The sequence below is a fragment of the Xiphophorus hellerii genome, chromosome 14 (genome assembly GCF_003331165.1).
Source record: "Xiphophorus hellerii strain 12219 chromosome 14, Xiphophorus_hellerii-4.1, whole genome shotgun sequence".
Lineage (NCBI taxonomy): Eukaryota > Metazoa > Chordata > Actinopteri > Cyprinodontiformes > Poeciliidae > Xiphophorus > Xiphophorus hellerii.
The window spans coordinates 14,295,887-14,310,528 of NC_045685.1; the positions used below are offsets into that span (position 1 = coordinate 14,295,887).

Below are 14,642 nucleotides of genomic sequence, written 5' to 3' on the forward strand. Positions count from 1 at the left end.
CCTTGATTAGTCAAGAGAGCCATAAACAGAGCTTTCCAAGGAAAAAAACGGCACTTCCGGTTCCGAGGGGGCGGGGCTTAGATGACGTCATATTGTGATGACGTAGGATTGACGGGCAAGCCTCCAGGATCACTCAGGCCAAGTTTGATGCAGCTCGGTCAAAATATGTGGAATGTAGAGGCAAACGTATACGAACGGCGTTGCCGCCATTGAAAACTCTTGGCACTTTAAAGCAAGCGAGACCAACTTCCTATCTGTCATCCAACACAGAATCACCTTGATTAGGTCAAGAGAGCCATAGATGAAAGTTTCCAAGGAAAAAAATAGCACTTCCTGTTCTGAGGGGGCGGGGCTTAGATGACGTCATAATCTGATGACATAGAATTTTCAGGTATCACACCAGCATCACTCAAGCCAAGTTTGGTGCAGCTCGGTCGAAACATGTGGAATCTAGAAGCAAACGTATGGCATCGGCGTTACAGGTCACTTCGCCACGCCGCCACGCCCAGCTGCTATCTCAAAGCCGGTCAGGGTTGGAATCCTCAACACACCAACATGTCTTCTGTGTCTGGACACAGTTTCATGTTGATTAGGTCAAAGGGCTAAGAGAGCGACCGCTCACAGTAAAACATGACACTTCCTGTTCTCAGGGGGCGTGGCTTAAGTGATGTCATCATTTCACCACAGGGTATTTTAGGACATCCGATGCCGATCAATCACTGAAAGTTTGGTCCCTCTATGTGTTTTTTTATAGGAAATATAAGAGTTTCGTGTTTCATGGCGAGTAGGTGAACTTTGACCCCTGCTAACCCCCCTTCAACATACTCCAAAACTCACCAATTTTATAACTTTAAATCAAACATGCCTTATGATCAGACTGACCGAGTTTGAAGTCGATCAATCGAAATCCCTAGGAGGAGTTCGATCAAATACGAAGGCTGTAAACGTCAAAATCGAGGAAAAAAATGGACGTTCAATACAAAATGGCCGACTTCCTGTGATAGTTGGCTAATAACATTAAATGTAAGTTCTGAGTCTTTTGGTGAGCTCTACAAGTGTACCAAATTTCATGTCTCTACGATGAAGTACGTTCATACCATTGTGTCAACAGAAAATTGCTAGTTGCCGCCGTTGAGCAATTTTTTTTGCGATTTTTGCGACAACCTTAAAATTCAAAATTTTGAATTTTTCTAGTCGCGACCGCCAAGTTTGGTGAGTTTTTGAATATGATAAAGCCCCCAAAAAGGCAATTCATTTGGGTGGAAGAATAATAAGAATAATAATAATAAACAGCACAGATACAATAGGCCTTCGCAGCGCTTTGCTGCTCGGGCCTAATAAGAAACAGTACAGAAACAATAGGCCTTCGCAGCGCTTTGCTGCTCGGGCCTAATAATAATAAGAAACAGTACAGAAACAATAGGCCTTCGCAGCGCTTTGCTGCTCGGGCCTAATTATGTAACTGTGGCTCTGGTGATTCTAACAAGCTCATATCAAAAGTAAAAATTTTAATGATACTTCTTGCAATATGATGTAAATATTTGATGTTCATAGGATGTATGTTACATATTACGGAGAGCACAGGTTATTTTTTTAACTACTTATGGTGCATTTTTAAGCATAAAAAGAAAATGTTCTTTTTCTCTGTATCAAAAAGAAAGAGAGAACTAGGGTTGACAATAAATCAATTTTATCAATGCATTCATAGTTTTAGAAACATTTTTATTTTTTTGGTCTTCCATACTTCAGGGCTATGTCAGCCCGTCCAAGACCTACCATATTGTTTTACAAACATGCTTTAGAACTTGTATTTATTTGGACCTTGAATTCATATAAATTCCAAGAAGGGATGATTAAAATGAAAGCATGTCTTTGGAAATGCTTTATGTGATTTGTAATTTCCTTTAAAAAAAAACAGAAAAGAAAAAGCGAGATGCATTTTTTAAAATTTAAATCAGACATCAGATTTAGTATGAAAAAAATCTGAGATTTTATTTTTCAGCTTTGTCACTCAGCCCAATGAGTAACTGCTCAGTGGTGTATTTATTGCTCAGAATAGAATAGAAGCAATACTTTTACATATTAATTTCTTTATTGGAAACAGCTACATTGCATTTTATGCCCTTTAACACATCTTTCACCCTAAAGATAAATATTGCAATAATCTCATATGAATGTAATTTAATGTTCATATTGTATATAATTAAATTTCTTCATTATTTACACGGAAATAAGCTTGCATAACACTTAAGAGCATACTGAATACAGAAACAATCGATCTCATTGATATGTTTATATTGAAAAGAAAAACAAAATAATCACAAAGGTTTCAGACGTTCTACATTTCTTTTATCCCACAACATTCATTTATTGAGGATTCTGGCATAAATTGTGTCACCCACTCATCAGTCATTCAGGCAATTCCTTCATTAGTATTTCAAATATATATACAGTATATAAATAATGAACACAATAATTAAACTTTGTATAAGAATAAAGTGCAGTTACTTTGAGAGAAAAAGTTTTAAATCCTACATCACTTCTTTAGACAACATAAATAACTCTCTCAATAGACGCAGGAAGTACATAAGTTGTTTTCTTCATAGACTGGATCCAGGATTTTGCTGCCAAAGTAACAATATCCTACTAATATCCTCAGAAGTAGTACAAATAATAAATGTGGTTTTACCAGTATTTAAGTTTTTGACTGATGATTTGCTGAAACATGCTTGGAAAATGTTGACTAATTATATCTCTTAAACAAAATGCCCTCTCATGATGTCTTGGGTGGTTTCCACTTAGAATAATTTTTAAGCAGATCATCCACTAGAAATTAGCAGAGATGTTAGTGTTGGCTTGACAGCATCCATGACAACAGGACCATGCAGAAAGCCAGGATGAGACTGATCTTGTGGCTTACTCCACTTGACACTTCTGTAAACATTGAGAAAGCAAAACACGACGTCAACAAAATGTTTGATAATAAAACGGTTTTTAAATGTATTTTATGATTTTTGTTTATGTACATAATTATCTTGATATCTGAATTTATTGTAGCTTACGTGTGCCATCGACGAAAATACTAGCAGCATCAACGGTGAAGGCAGTGATGTTTGAAGCCGCCTTGACCAAAACTTGTGCAATTTCGGAGCCAGTAGGAGCAGATGCAGATACAAATCGAAGCTCCATTTCATTGATGATTGAGCCGCTTCTGTACAACAGAAAACATATGATGTGAGTTGAAAGAATTAAAAAAAAATTTTTTAGAATATTGTAAACGAATTACCTGAAAGACTTCACTGTTAGATCACTGAATGAAGAAAATGATTGCTTGTAGTATGGTTCAAGCTGAAGAAAGAAGAAAGTTCGAATCAAATCTCAATGCTAAGAGTGTAAATAACAACGCTTAATGTGTAAATAACACAACTAAACAAAGTTGTGTCATTTAGAACATTGTGGAAATTATTCATACCAAACATACAGAACAAGAAATATATTTAAGTAGAATCTCAATAAAAATGTACATTTATTTTTTGACAAAAAATAAAGTCTTGCCACATTGCTTAACAAGTGTAGCAAATATGTTGTGATCATTTGGCTGTTACAAATTTCAAAGAAAATTACTCACAGTTGACTTTAAAAGTGCAGCTCGGTTTTTAAATGCTGTTGAGGTCGAGTCGAGCAAATCAGTTGTAAAGGTCTCTCCGGGAGACCTAAAGGTCAGCTGCCTTACTGTTTGCACCACAGTTGTGGTTTTTGTTGTAATGGTTGTAACTGCTGTAGTTGTTGCATTGTTGGCAGTTGACGTTCCAGGCTTTGTTGTTGCTACTCCGGTAGTGATGTTTGCAGTAGTTCCATTAATTGTAGTTGTTGCATTGCTGGCAGTTGACGTTCCAGGTTTTGTTGTTGCTACTCCGGTAGTGATGTTTGCAGTAGTTCCATTAGTTGTAGTTGTTGCATTGCTGGCAGTTGACGTTCCAGGCGTTGTTGTTGCTACTCCGGTAGTGATGTTTGCAGTAGTTTCATTAGTTGTAGTTGTTGTATTTTGCAAAACTACTGGGGCTGAAGTTGCAGGTACACCTGCCAAACAAAGACAAGCATTGAAAGCAACATATTAGTGTGCAGAAAAACAACCAAAAAGTGAAATGTAAAATTGATCATTTTTCTTTACCATTACAATACATGAACTAATAATTATTTGGTGAAGTGAAAGCAATAAGTAATCAACTTAATATTTATCACAATAAAAATAAACTACATAGTTAGTGTTTGGTTTTCTTAAAATCAGTCTGTGCATATTTTGGTCATTGAATTTTCTTTTTAGTTACTAATATGCTGACAAATAAAGACAGGAATTGCTTGATTTATTGTTTTAAAATTAAGTCAACTGCTTTTTCTTTATGGTGATAAAAATAACAATGAATGAAATAATTGTTTTTAAATCATATTTTAAAAGATAATTAGCGATGACAAAGATTCTCAAAATTTCTCACTCTGCTTGGAAGTTTTCCAGTCATGTTCCACTGGGAGGTTAGCTTGGTAAAAACCAGTCCCCTGTTCTGTACTCACTTCATACAGAAGGCCTGGTCCCCCGGCTATAGAGTAATGATCGTTTACAGGAAGTGTGGATTGTGTTCAAGTTCGAAACCGCTGGCAAAGATGTAGTGGCCCTACTCCCCAGGAAGCTTCACAGAACTGGCTCATTACATGGCCAATCGTTAACGACTCTGTAAAGTCAAATCCAATCTTTTCAAACATCAGCAAAATCCACAACTCCTGCAATCAATAATTTCTCAGTAAACCAGGGTCCAGACCCTTTGTATGGAGCAAAGTGTAAAACAAGGGGCTTGTTTAACCAGGTGTCTTGGAAAATAAAACTTTCGCTTATTTACTGGGAAGAATGAACTGATAATGAAGGTTTCTGAGCAGGTGTTATACTTATGGAACTGATAACGGAGGTTTCAGGGAAGATGTTTTTTTCTTCCTTGTCCAACCAAAACTCCTTTGAACCGGGTTTGATTTAGGGACAGAGGTACCAATTAACCAGAGATGAGAGAAACTTAGAGAAGATTCTACAGGAGAGAGATGGGTGGAAGGCACCGTGTACGTGACTGATAAGATATAAAAGGAGAATTGTATGAATCATCTGCCTAATTACAAAATTAGAGATACTTAGTGTCATGCTACTCCACAGAGAATTAGGATAATTAGAAATATAATTATGAAGTAAAATTACTTGAGTAACCTTAAATATATGGCTTTATGTGTTTCAAACACTTTGTTCTTACTTATTATTTGAATGGAATTCACGTCGAATGTGACATTCAAAGTGATGTTGGGGTTATTCACAGCCTCCTTTAGTGTTGCTTGAACATCTTCAGCCTTTGGGATTGTCTGAGCTGGTGTGGTTTTATTGAACTCTACGCCCACCTCTGCTTGAGTACCATTCATTCGAAATCTGGTGAAGGCTGGTCTGAAAAAAAAGATCAACACTCAAACTGATTTCAAATATTAAAATTCTATGTATGTGGTGGAAATAATAAATTATGTGTAATATGTCTTTCAGATTATGTTATTCCTAGTTGGTCATTACCACTATAAACGTAAATAAAACATACAAGTAGATGAACTTGACTAATAAAGTTAAAAGCTAACATACTTGAAGGAAATGATAAAACTCCGGATGAAGAGAATTCCATATCTTGCGCTGTAGATGATATCATACTGTAGAACAGAAAACATGTTAAAATTCATTGTAAAATAATCCTCAGATTAAACAATTTAAATAATAAAGGATTTTGAATGAACCACTCACCACTGCTATCACTTTTACTTCAAGAGCTTTGAACTGCACACTACTTCTGTCATTTAGCTCTTCAACAAATGGTTCAACCACAGTCGCTGCAACAACAAACACTGGAGGAGGAGCTTCAGTTGTTGTAGTTGTAGTCGTCACAAGAGTAGTTGGTGTTGTTGTTGTTGTAGTAGTCTTTGGTTTGGTTGGAGCAGCTGTTGTTGTAGTTGTAGCTGCTGTAGTTGTAGTTGAAGCAGTTGTAATTGTTGTTGGAGCTACTGTTGTTGTGGTTGTAGCTGCTGTAGTTGTAGTTGAAGCAGTCGTTATTGTGGTTGGAGCTACTGTTGTTGTGGTTGTAGCTGCTGTAGTTGTAGTTGAAGCAGTTGTTATTGTGGTTGGAGCTACTGTTGTTGTGGTTGTAGCTGCTGTAGTTGTAGTTGAAGCAGTTGTTATTGTTGTTGGAGCTACTGTTGTGGTTGTAGCTACTGTAGTTGTAGTTGAAGCAGTCGTTATTGTGGTTGGAGCTACTGTTGTTGTGGTTGGAGCTGCTGTAGTTGTAGTTGAAGCAGTTGTAATTGTTGTTGGAGCTACTGTTGTTGTGGTTGGAGCTTCTGTGGTTGTGGTTGGAGCTTCTGTGGCTGTTGTTGGAGCCGCTGTTGTAGGTGAAGCAGCTGTGGTTGTGGTTGGAGTTGTTGTGGTTGTGGTTGGAACCACTGTAGTTGTGGATGGAGCAGTTGTTGTGGTTGGAACCATTGTTGTTGTGGTTGGAGGTGCTGTAATATTTATTGCATTTACCAAATGTGAACAGCTTAGAAGAACTGAAAAAGATTTCAGTTCTTCTAAGCTGTTCTCAAAAAGCTTAGAAGTTATAAGTTCTCAAAAAGATGTTTAGAAAATCTTGTTGATCCAACTAATTCCTTCATATTTATTGAACAGTGTTTGTTTTCATTTGTCCTTTGCATAAATATTCAATTTTCCTAAATTAGTTTATTCCTCTTACCTGGGTCACTAATAGCAACCGTGTCTGCTAGTACGTTGAATTCCGTGATGTTTGAAGCTTCATTAACCAAAATGTCTTTAATTAGTGTATCATTAGGAGACGATGATGACTGAAATTCAAGGTCCACAGAGTTGATAATTGATCCAGCTCTGCAAATGTATTAGCATAATTAGTTATTGTCTACAAGTGCCTTCCTACAAAGTTTATAATTTCTTGAGCAAACTACAAAGAAATTACCTGAATCTCATGGCTCCAGTCTTTTGGAATGAGGGGAAAGATCTTCTGAAAAGTGGGTCAAGCTATGTGGAGAAAATAAAAATGTTAAGTGTACAAGTTTAAAAAATGTATTTTTCTGGATATCGCTAGATATAAACATTATTGCAATTAATATATTTTCTTGTATTGATTTCAATAGAAATTCTACATACTCCCCTAATGAAAAAAATGAAAGTATATGGTGTGATGTTTGAGGAAAATTAAGACTACATTCTAGGTAAGCAATACATTTTATAATATTTATAAGATACATATGTATTTTTTTAATTTACAATAAAACTTAACTCACATCTTCAAGTTGAAGAGATACACAAAATATTTACAGTATTTTCATATAAAAAGATATTAATTTATGAAGCCGAATTCATTTTTATAAAAATTACAATGAACACTGTTATGTGAGTAAGAAATGTAAACATACACGATTAATTATGTGTCCTGAGCGTGTTTGGAATCCTGATGATGATGGGTCTCCCAAATCAGACGTGAATACTTCATCAGACTTAAAAGTCAGTTGTCTTATTGATGCTGGAGCTGCTATAGTTGTGGTTGGAGCTTCTCTGGTTGTAGTTGGAGCCGCTGTTGTGGTTGGAGCCGCTGTGGTTGTGGTTGTAGAAACTCTGGTTGTGGTTGTGGTTGGAGCAGCTGTTGTTGTGGTTGGAGCCACTGTTGTTGTGGTTGGAGCCTCTGCGGTTGTAGTTGGAGCAGCTGTAGTTGTGGTTGGAGCCGTTGTGGTTGGAGCAGCTGTGGTTGTGGTTGAAGTTTTTGTGGTGGTGGTTGGAGCTGCTGTGGTTATGGTTGGAGCAGCTGTTGTTGTGGTTGGAGCCACTGTAGTTGTGGTTGGAGCCTCTGCGGTTGCAGTTGGAGCAGCTGTAGTTGTGGTTGGAGCCGTTGTGGTTGTGGTTGGAGCAGCTGTGGTTGTGGTTGAAGTTTTTGTGGTGGTGGTTGGAGCTGCTGTGGTTGTGGTTGGAGAAGCTGTGGTTGTGGTTGGAGCTGCTGTTGTTGTGGTTGGAGCTGTTGTGGTTGTGGTTGGAGCCGCTGTTCTGGTTGGAGCCGCTGTCGTTGTGCTTGTAGCCGTTGTGGTTGTGGTTGGAGCAGCTGTTGTTGTGGTTGGAGCTGCTGTGGTTGTGGTTGTAGCAGCTGTGGTTGTGGTTGTAGCAGCTGCTGTTGTGGTTGTAGCATCTGTGGTTGTAGTTGGAGCAGCTGTTGTTGTGGTTGGAGCTGCTGTTGTTGTGGTTGGAGCGGCTGTGGTTGTGGTTGGAGTGGCTGTTGTTGTGGTTGGAGCTGCTGTGGTTGTAGCAGCTGTTGTTGTGGTCGGAGCAGCTGTTGTTGTGGTTGGAGCTGCTGTGGTTGTGGTTTGAGCCGCTGTTGTTGTGGTTGGAGCTGCTGTGGTTGTAGCAGCTGTGGTTGTGGTTGTAGCAGCTGCTGTTGTGGTTGTAGCATCTGTGGTTGTGGTTGGAGCAGCTGTTGTTGTGGTTGGAACTGCTGTTGTTGTGGTTGGAGCGGCTGTGGTTGTGGTTGGAGTGGCTGTTGTTGTGGTTGGAGCTGCTGTGGTTGTAGCAGCTGTTGTTGTGGTCGGAGCAGCTGTTGTTGTGGTTGGAGCAGCTGTGGTTGTGGTTGGTGTAGTTGTGGTTGTGGTTTGAGCCGCTGTTGTTGTTGTTGGAGCCGCGGATGTTGTGGTTGGAGCAGCTGTGGTTGTGGTTGATGTAGCTGTGGTTGTGGTTGGTGAAGCTGTGGTTGTGGTTGGAGCTGCTGTTGTTGTTGTTGGAGCAGCTGTGGTTGTGGATGGAGCCGCTATTGTTGTGGTTGGAGCAGCTGTTGTTGTGGTTGGAGCCGTTGTGGTTGGAGCTGCAATGGTTGTGGTTTGAGCGGCTGTTGTTGTGGTTGGAGCAGCAGTAGTTGTGGTTGGAGCCGCTGTGGTTGTGGTTGGAGCAGCTGTTGTTGTGGTTGGAGCCGCTGTTGTTGTGGTTGGAGCAGCTGATGTTGTGCTTGGAGCAGCTGTGGTTGTGGTTGGAGCGGCTGTCGTTGTGGTTGGAGCGGCTGTGGTTGTGGTTGGAACGGCTGTCGTTGTGGTTGGAGCCGCTGTGGTTGTGGTTGGAGCAGCTGTTGTTGTGGTTGGAGCCGCTGTTGTTGTGGTTGGAGCAGCTGTTGTTGTGGTTGGAGCAGCTGATGTTGTGCTTGGAGCAGCTGTGGTTGTGGTTGGAGCGGCTGTGGTTGTGGTTGGAGCGGCTGTCGTTGTGGTTGGAGCGGCTGTGGTTGTGGTTGGAGCGGCTGTTGTTGTGGTTGGAGCGGCTGTGGTTGTGGTTGGAGCAGCTGTTGTTGTGGTTGGGGCAGATGTGGTTGTGGTTGGACCCGCTGTGGTGGTGGTTGGAGCAGCTGTTGTTGTGGTTGGGGCAGATGTGGTTGTGGTTGGACCCGCTGTGGTGGTGGTTGGAGCGGCTGTGGTTGTGATTGGAGCAGCTGTGGTTGTGGTTGGTGTAGTTGTGGTCGTGGTTGGAGCCGCTGTTGTTGTGCTTGGAGCTGCTGTGGTTGTGGTTGGAGCCGCTGTCGTTGTGGTTGGAGCAGCTGTGGTTGTGGTTGGAGCGCCTGTGGTTGTAGTTGGTGTAGCTGTGGTTGTGGTTGGTGTAGCTGTGGTTGGAGCTGTTGTTGTTGTGGTTGGACCCTCTGTGGTTGTGGTTGGAGCAGCTGTTGTTGTGGTTGGTGCTGCTGTTGTTGTGGTTGGAGCTGCAGTGGTTGTGGTTTGAGCGGCTGTTGTTGTGGTTGTAGCAGCTGTGGTTGTGGTTGGAGCAGCTGTGGTTGTGGTTGGAGCAGCTGTGGTTGTAGTTGGTGTAGCTGTGGTTGTGGTTGGTGTAGCTGTGGTTGGAGCTGTTGTTGTTGTGGTTGGAGCACCTGTGGTTGTGGTTGGAGCAGCTGTTGTTGTGGTTGGAGCCTCTGTGGTTGTGGTTGGAGCAGCTGTTGTTGTGGTTGGTGCTGCTGTTGTTGTGGTTGGAGCTGCAGTGGTTGTGGTTTGAGCGGCTGTTGTTGTGGTTGTAGCAGCTGTGGTTGTGGTTGGAGCAGCTGTGGTTGTGGTTGGAGCTTCTGTTGTTGTGGTTGGAGCACCTGTGGTTGTGGTTGTAGCAGCTGTTGTTGTGGTTGGAGCCGATGTGGTTGTGGTTGGTGCAGCTGTGGTTGTTGTTGGAGCAGCTGTTGTTGTGGTTGGTGTAGCTGTGGTTGGTGCAGCTGTGGTTGTGGTTGGAGCAGCTGTTGTTGTGGTTGCTGTAGCTTTGGTTGTGGTTGGAGCAGCTGTGGTTGTGGTTGGTGTAGCTGTGGTTGGAGCAGCTGTGGTTGTGGTTGGAGCTGCTGTTGTTGTGGTTGGAGCAGCTGTGGTTGTGGTTGGAGCAGCTGTTGTTGTGGTTGGTGTAGCTGTGGTTGTGGTTGCTGTAGCTGTGGTTGTGGTTGGAGCAGCTGTGGTTGTGGTTGGTGTAGTTGTGGTTGGAGCAGCTGTGGTAGTGGTTGGAGCTGCTGTTGTTGTGGTTGGAGCAGCTGTGGTTGTGGTTGGAGCAGCTGTGGTTGTGGTTGGAGCAGCTGTTGTTGTGGTTGGAGCCGCTGTTCTTGTGGTTGGAGCCGATGTGGTTAGAGCAGCTGTGGTTGTGGTTGGAGCGGCTGTGGTTGTGGTTGGTGTAGCTGTGGTTGTGGTTGGAGCCGCTGTTGTTGTGGTTAGTGCAACTGTTGTTGTGGTTGGAGCCGCTGTGGTTGTGGTTAGTGCAGCTGTGGTTGTGGTTGGAGCCGCTGTGGTTGTGGTTGGAGCAGCTGTGGTTGTGGGTGGAGCTGCTGTTGTTGTGGTTGGAGCAGCTGTGGTTGTGGTTGGTGTAGCTGTGGTTGTGGGTGGAGCAGCTGTGGTTGTAGTTGGTGTAGCTGTGGTTGTGGTTGGTATAGCTGTGGTTGTGGTTGGAGCTGCTGTTGTTGTGGTTGGAGCAGCTGTGGTTGTGGTTGGAGCAGCTGTTGTTGTGGTTGGTGTAGCTGTGGTTGTGGTTGCGGTAGCTGTGGTTGTGGTTGGAGCAGCTGTGGTTGTGGTTAGTGTAGCTGTGGTTGTGGTTGGAGCTGCTGTGGTTGTGGTTGGAGCTGCTGTTGTTGTGGTTGGAGCAGCTGTGGTTGTGGTTTGAGCAGCTGTTGTTGTGGTTGGAGCCGCTGTTCTTGTGGTTGGAGCCGATGTGGTTGTGGTTGGTGCAGCTGTGGTTGTGGTTGGAGCAGCTGTTGTTGTGGTTGGAGCCGCTGTGGTTGTGGTTAGTGCAGCTGTGGTTGTGGTTGGAGCCGCTGTGGTTGTGGTTGGAACAGCTGTGGTTGTGGTTTTAGCAGCTGTGGTTGTGGTTGGTGTAGCTGTGGTTGTGGTTGCTGTAGCTGTGGTTGTGGTTGGTGTACCTGTGGTTGTGGTTGGAGCTTCTGTTGTTGTGGTTGGAGCAGCTGTTGTTGTGGTTGGAGCCGCTGTTGTTGTGGTTGGAGCCGATGTGGTTGTGGTTGGTGCAGCTGTGGTTGTGGTTAGAGCAGCTGTTGTTGTGGTTGTAGCTGCTGTGGTTGTGGTTAGTGCAGCTGTGGTTGTGGTTTGAGCCGCTGTGGTTGTGGTTGTAGACGCTGTGGTTGTGGTTGGAGCAGCTGTGGTTGTGGTTGGAGCAGCTGTTGTTGTGGTTGGTGTAGCTGTGGTTGTGGTTGCTGTAGCTGTGGTTGTGGTTGGAGCAGCTGTGGTTGTGGTTGGTGTAGCTGTGGTTGTGGTTGCTGTAGCTGTGGTTGTGGTTGGAGCTGCTGTTGTTGTGGTTGGAGCAGCTGTGGTTGAGGTTGGAACAGCTGTGGTTGAGGTTGGAGCAGCTGTTGTTGTGGTTGGAGCCTCTGTGGTTGTGGTTGGAGCTGCTGTTGTTGTGGTTGGAGCAGCTGTGGTTGTGGTTGGAGCAGCTGTTGTTGTGGTTGGTATAGCTGTGGTTGTGGTTGCTGTAGCTGTGGTTGTGGTTGGAGCAGCTCTGGTTGTGGTTGGTGTAGCTGTTGTTGTGGTTGGAGCTGCTGTTGTTGTGGTTGGAGCCTCTGTGGTTGTGGTTGGAGCAGCTGTTGTTGTGGTTGGAGAAGCTGTGGTTTTGGTTGGAGCTGCTGTGGTTGTGGTTAGTGCAGCTGTGGTTGTGGTTGGAGCCGCTGTTGTTGTGGTTGTATCCGCTTTGGTTGTAGTTGGAGCAGCTGTTGTTGTGGTTGGAGCAGCTGTGGTTGTGGTTGGAGCAGCTGTGGTTGTAGTTGGTGTAGCTGTGGTTGTGGTTGGAGCTGCTGTTGTTGTGGTTGGAGCAGCTGTGGTTGTGGTTGGAGCAACTGTGGTTGTGGTTGGTGTAGCTGTTGTTGTGGTTGGAGCCGCTGTGGTTGTGGTTAGTGCAGCTGTGATTGTGGTTGGAGCCGCTGTTGTTGTGGTTGTAGCCGCTGTGGTTGTAGTTGGAGCAGCTGTTGTTGTCGTTGGAGCAGCTGTGGTTGTGGTTGGAGCAGCTGTGGTTGTAGTTGGTGTAGCTGTGGTTGTGGTTGGAGCTGCTGTTGTTGTGGTTGGAGCAGCTGTGGTTGTGGTTGGAGCAACTGTGGTTGTGGTTGGAGCTGCTGTTGTTGTAGTTGGAGCAGCTGTGGTTGTGGTTGGAGCAACTGTGGTTGTGGTTGGAGCAGCTGTTGTTGTGGTTGGAGCAGCTGTGGTTGTGGTTGGAGCAGCTGTGGTTGTAGTTGGTGTAGCTGTGGTTGCAGTTTGTGCTGCTGTTGTTGTGGTTGGAGCAGCTGTGGTTGTGGTTGTGGTTGGAGCTGCTGTTGTTGTGGTTGGAGCCGCTGTGGTTGTGGTTGGAGCAGCTGTTGTTGTGGTTGGAGCCTCTGTGGTTGTGGTTGGAGCAGCTGTTGTTGTGGTTGGAGCCTCTGTGGTTGTGGTTGGAGCAGCTGTTGTTGTGGTTGGAGCCTCTGTGGTTGTGGTTGGAGCTGCTGTGGTTGTGGTTGGAGCTGCTATTGTTGTGGTTGGAGCTGCAGTGGTTGTGATTTGAGTGGCTGTTGTTGTGGTTGGAGCAGCTGTTGTTGTGGTTGGAGCAGCTGTGGTTGTGGTTGGAGCAGCTGTGGTTGTGGTTGGAGCGGCTGTGGTTGTGGTTGGAGCAGCTGTTGTTGTGGTTAGTGCAGCTGTGGTTGTGGTTGGAGCCGCTGTGGTTGTGGTTGTGGTTGGGGCAGCTGTTGTTGTGGTTGGAGCAGCTGTGGTTGTGGTTGGTGTAGCTGTGGTGGTGGTTGCTGTAGCTGTGGTTGTGGTTGGAGCAGCTGTGGTTGTGGTTGGTGTAGCTGTGGTTGTGGTTGGAGCTCCTGTTGTTGTAGTTGGAGCAGCTGTGGTTGTGGTTGGTGTAGCTGTGGTTGTGGTTGGAGCTGCTGTTGTTGTGGTTGGAGCAGCTGTGGTTGTGGTTGGAGCAGCTGTGGTTGTAGTTGGTGTAGCTGTGGTTGTGGTTGGTGTAGCTGTGGTTGTGGTTGGAGCTGCTGTTGTGGTTGGAGCAGCTGTGGTTTTGGTTGGAGCAACTGTGGTTGTGGTTGGTGTAGCTGTGGTGGTGGTTGCTGTAGCTGTGGTTGTGGTTGGAGCAGCTGTGGTTGTGGTTGGTGTAGCTGTGGTTGTGGTTGGAGCTGCTGTTGTTGTAGTTGGAGCAGCTGTGGTTGTGGTTGGTGTAGCTGTGGTTGTGGTTGGAGCTGCTGTTGTTGTGGTTGGAGCAGCTGTGGTTGGGGTTGGAGCAGCTGTGGTTGTAGTTGGTGTAGCTGTGGTTGTGGTTGGTGTAGCTGTGGTTGTGGTTGGAGCTGCTGTTGTGGTTGGAGCAGCTGTGGTTGTGGTTGGAGCAACTGTGGTTGTGGTTGGTGTAGCTGTTGTTGTGGTTGGAGCCGCTGTGGTTGTGGTTAGTGCAGCTGTGGTTGTGGTTGGAGCAACTGTCTTTGTGGTTGGTGTAGCTGTTGTTGTGGTTGGAGCCGCAGTGGTTGTGGTTAGTGCAGCTGTGGTTGTGGTTGGAGCCGCTGTTGTTGTGGTTGTAGCCGCTGTGGTTGTAGTTGGAGCAGCTGGTGTTGTCGTTGGAGCAGCTGTGGTTGTGGTTGGATCAGCTGTGGTTGTAGTTGGTGTAGCTGTGGTTGTGGTTGGAGCCTCTGCTGTTGTTGTGGTTGGAGCAGCTGTGGTTGTGGTTGGATCAACTGTGGTTGTGGTTGGAGCAGCTGTGGTTGTAGTTGGTGTAGCTGTGGTTGTGGTTGGAGCTGCTGTTGTTGTGGTTGGAGCAGCTGTGGTTGTGGTTGTGGTTGGAGCCGCTGTTGTTGTGGTTGGAGCAGCTGTTGTTGTGGTTGGAGCCTCTGTGGTTGTGGTTGGAGCAGCTGTTGTTGTGGTTGGAGTCTCTGTGGTTGTGGTTGGAGCTGCTGTTGTTGTGGTTGGAGCAGCTGTGGTTGTGGTTGGTGTAGCTGTGGTTGTGGTTGGAGCTGCTGTTGTTGTGGTTGGAGCAGCTGTGGTTGTGGTTGGAGCAGCTGTGGTTGTAGTTGGTGTAGCTGTGGTTGTGGTTGGTGCAGCTGTGGTTATGGTTGGAGCTGCTGTTGTTG

General features: G+C 44.8%; 2 protein-coding genes across 2 annotated transcripts in view; both read right to left on the bottom strand.

The window, feature by feature from the left end:
• The window catches only part of LOC116733213 (uncharacterized protein PB18E9.04c-like), a 9,043-nt gene extending 7,248 nt beyond the window's left edge, over window positions 1-1,795 (bottom strand). The window contains 1 exon segment of the mRNA XM_032583995.1: window positions 1,777-1,795. Coding sequence (XP_032439886.1) covers window positions 1,777-1,795 — 19 coding nt within the window.
• A 988-nt stretch (window positions 1,796-2,783) lies between these two features.
• LOC116733214 (mucin-5AC-like) lies at window positions 2,784-8,418 on the bottom strand (the record flags this gene model as incomplete). The annotated part of the gene is made up of 11 exons (XM_032583996.1): window positions 2,784-2,934; window positions 3,063-3,211; window positions 3,287-3,348; window positions 3,629-4,080; window positions 5,289-5,473; window positions 5,660-5,724; window positions 5,816-6,567; window positions 6,795-6,943; window positions 7,032-7,093; window positions 7,492-7,692; window positions 7,765-8,418. Coding segments are annotated over 11 exons (2,820 nt in total), but the record flags the coding sequence as incomplete, so codon positions are not given.
• Between the last annotated feature and the right edge of the window lie 6,224 nt (window positions 8,419-14,642).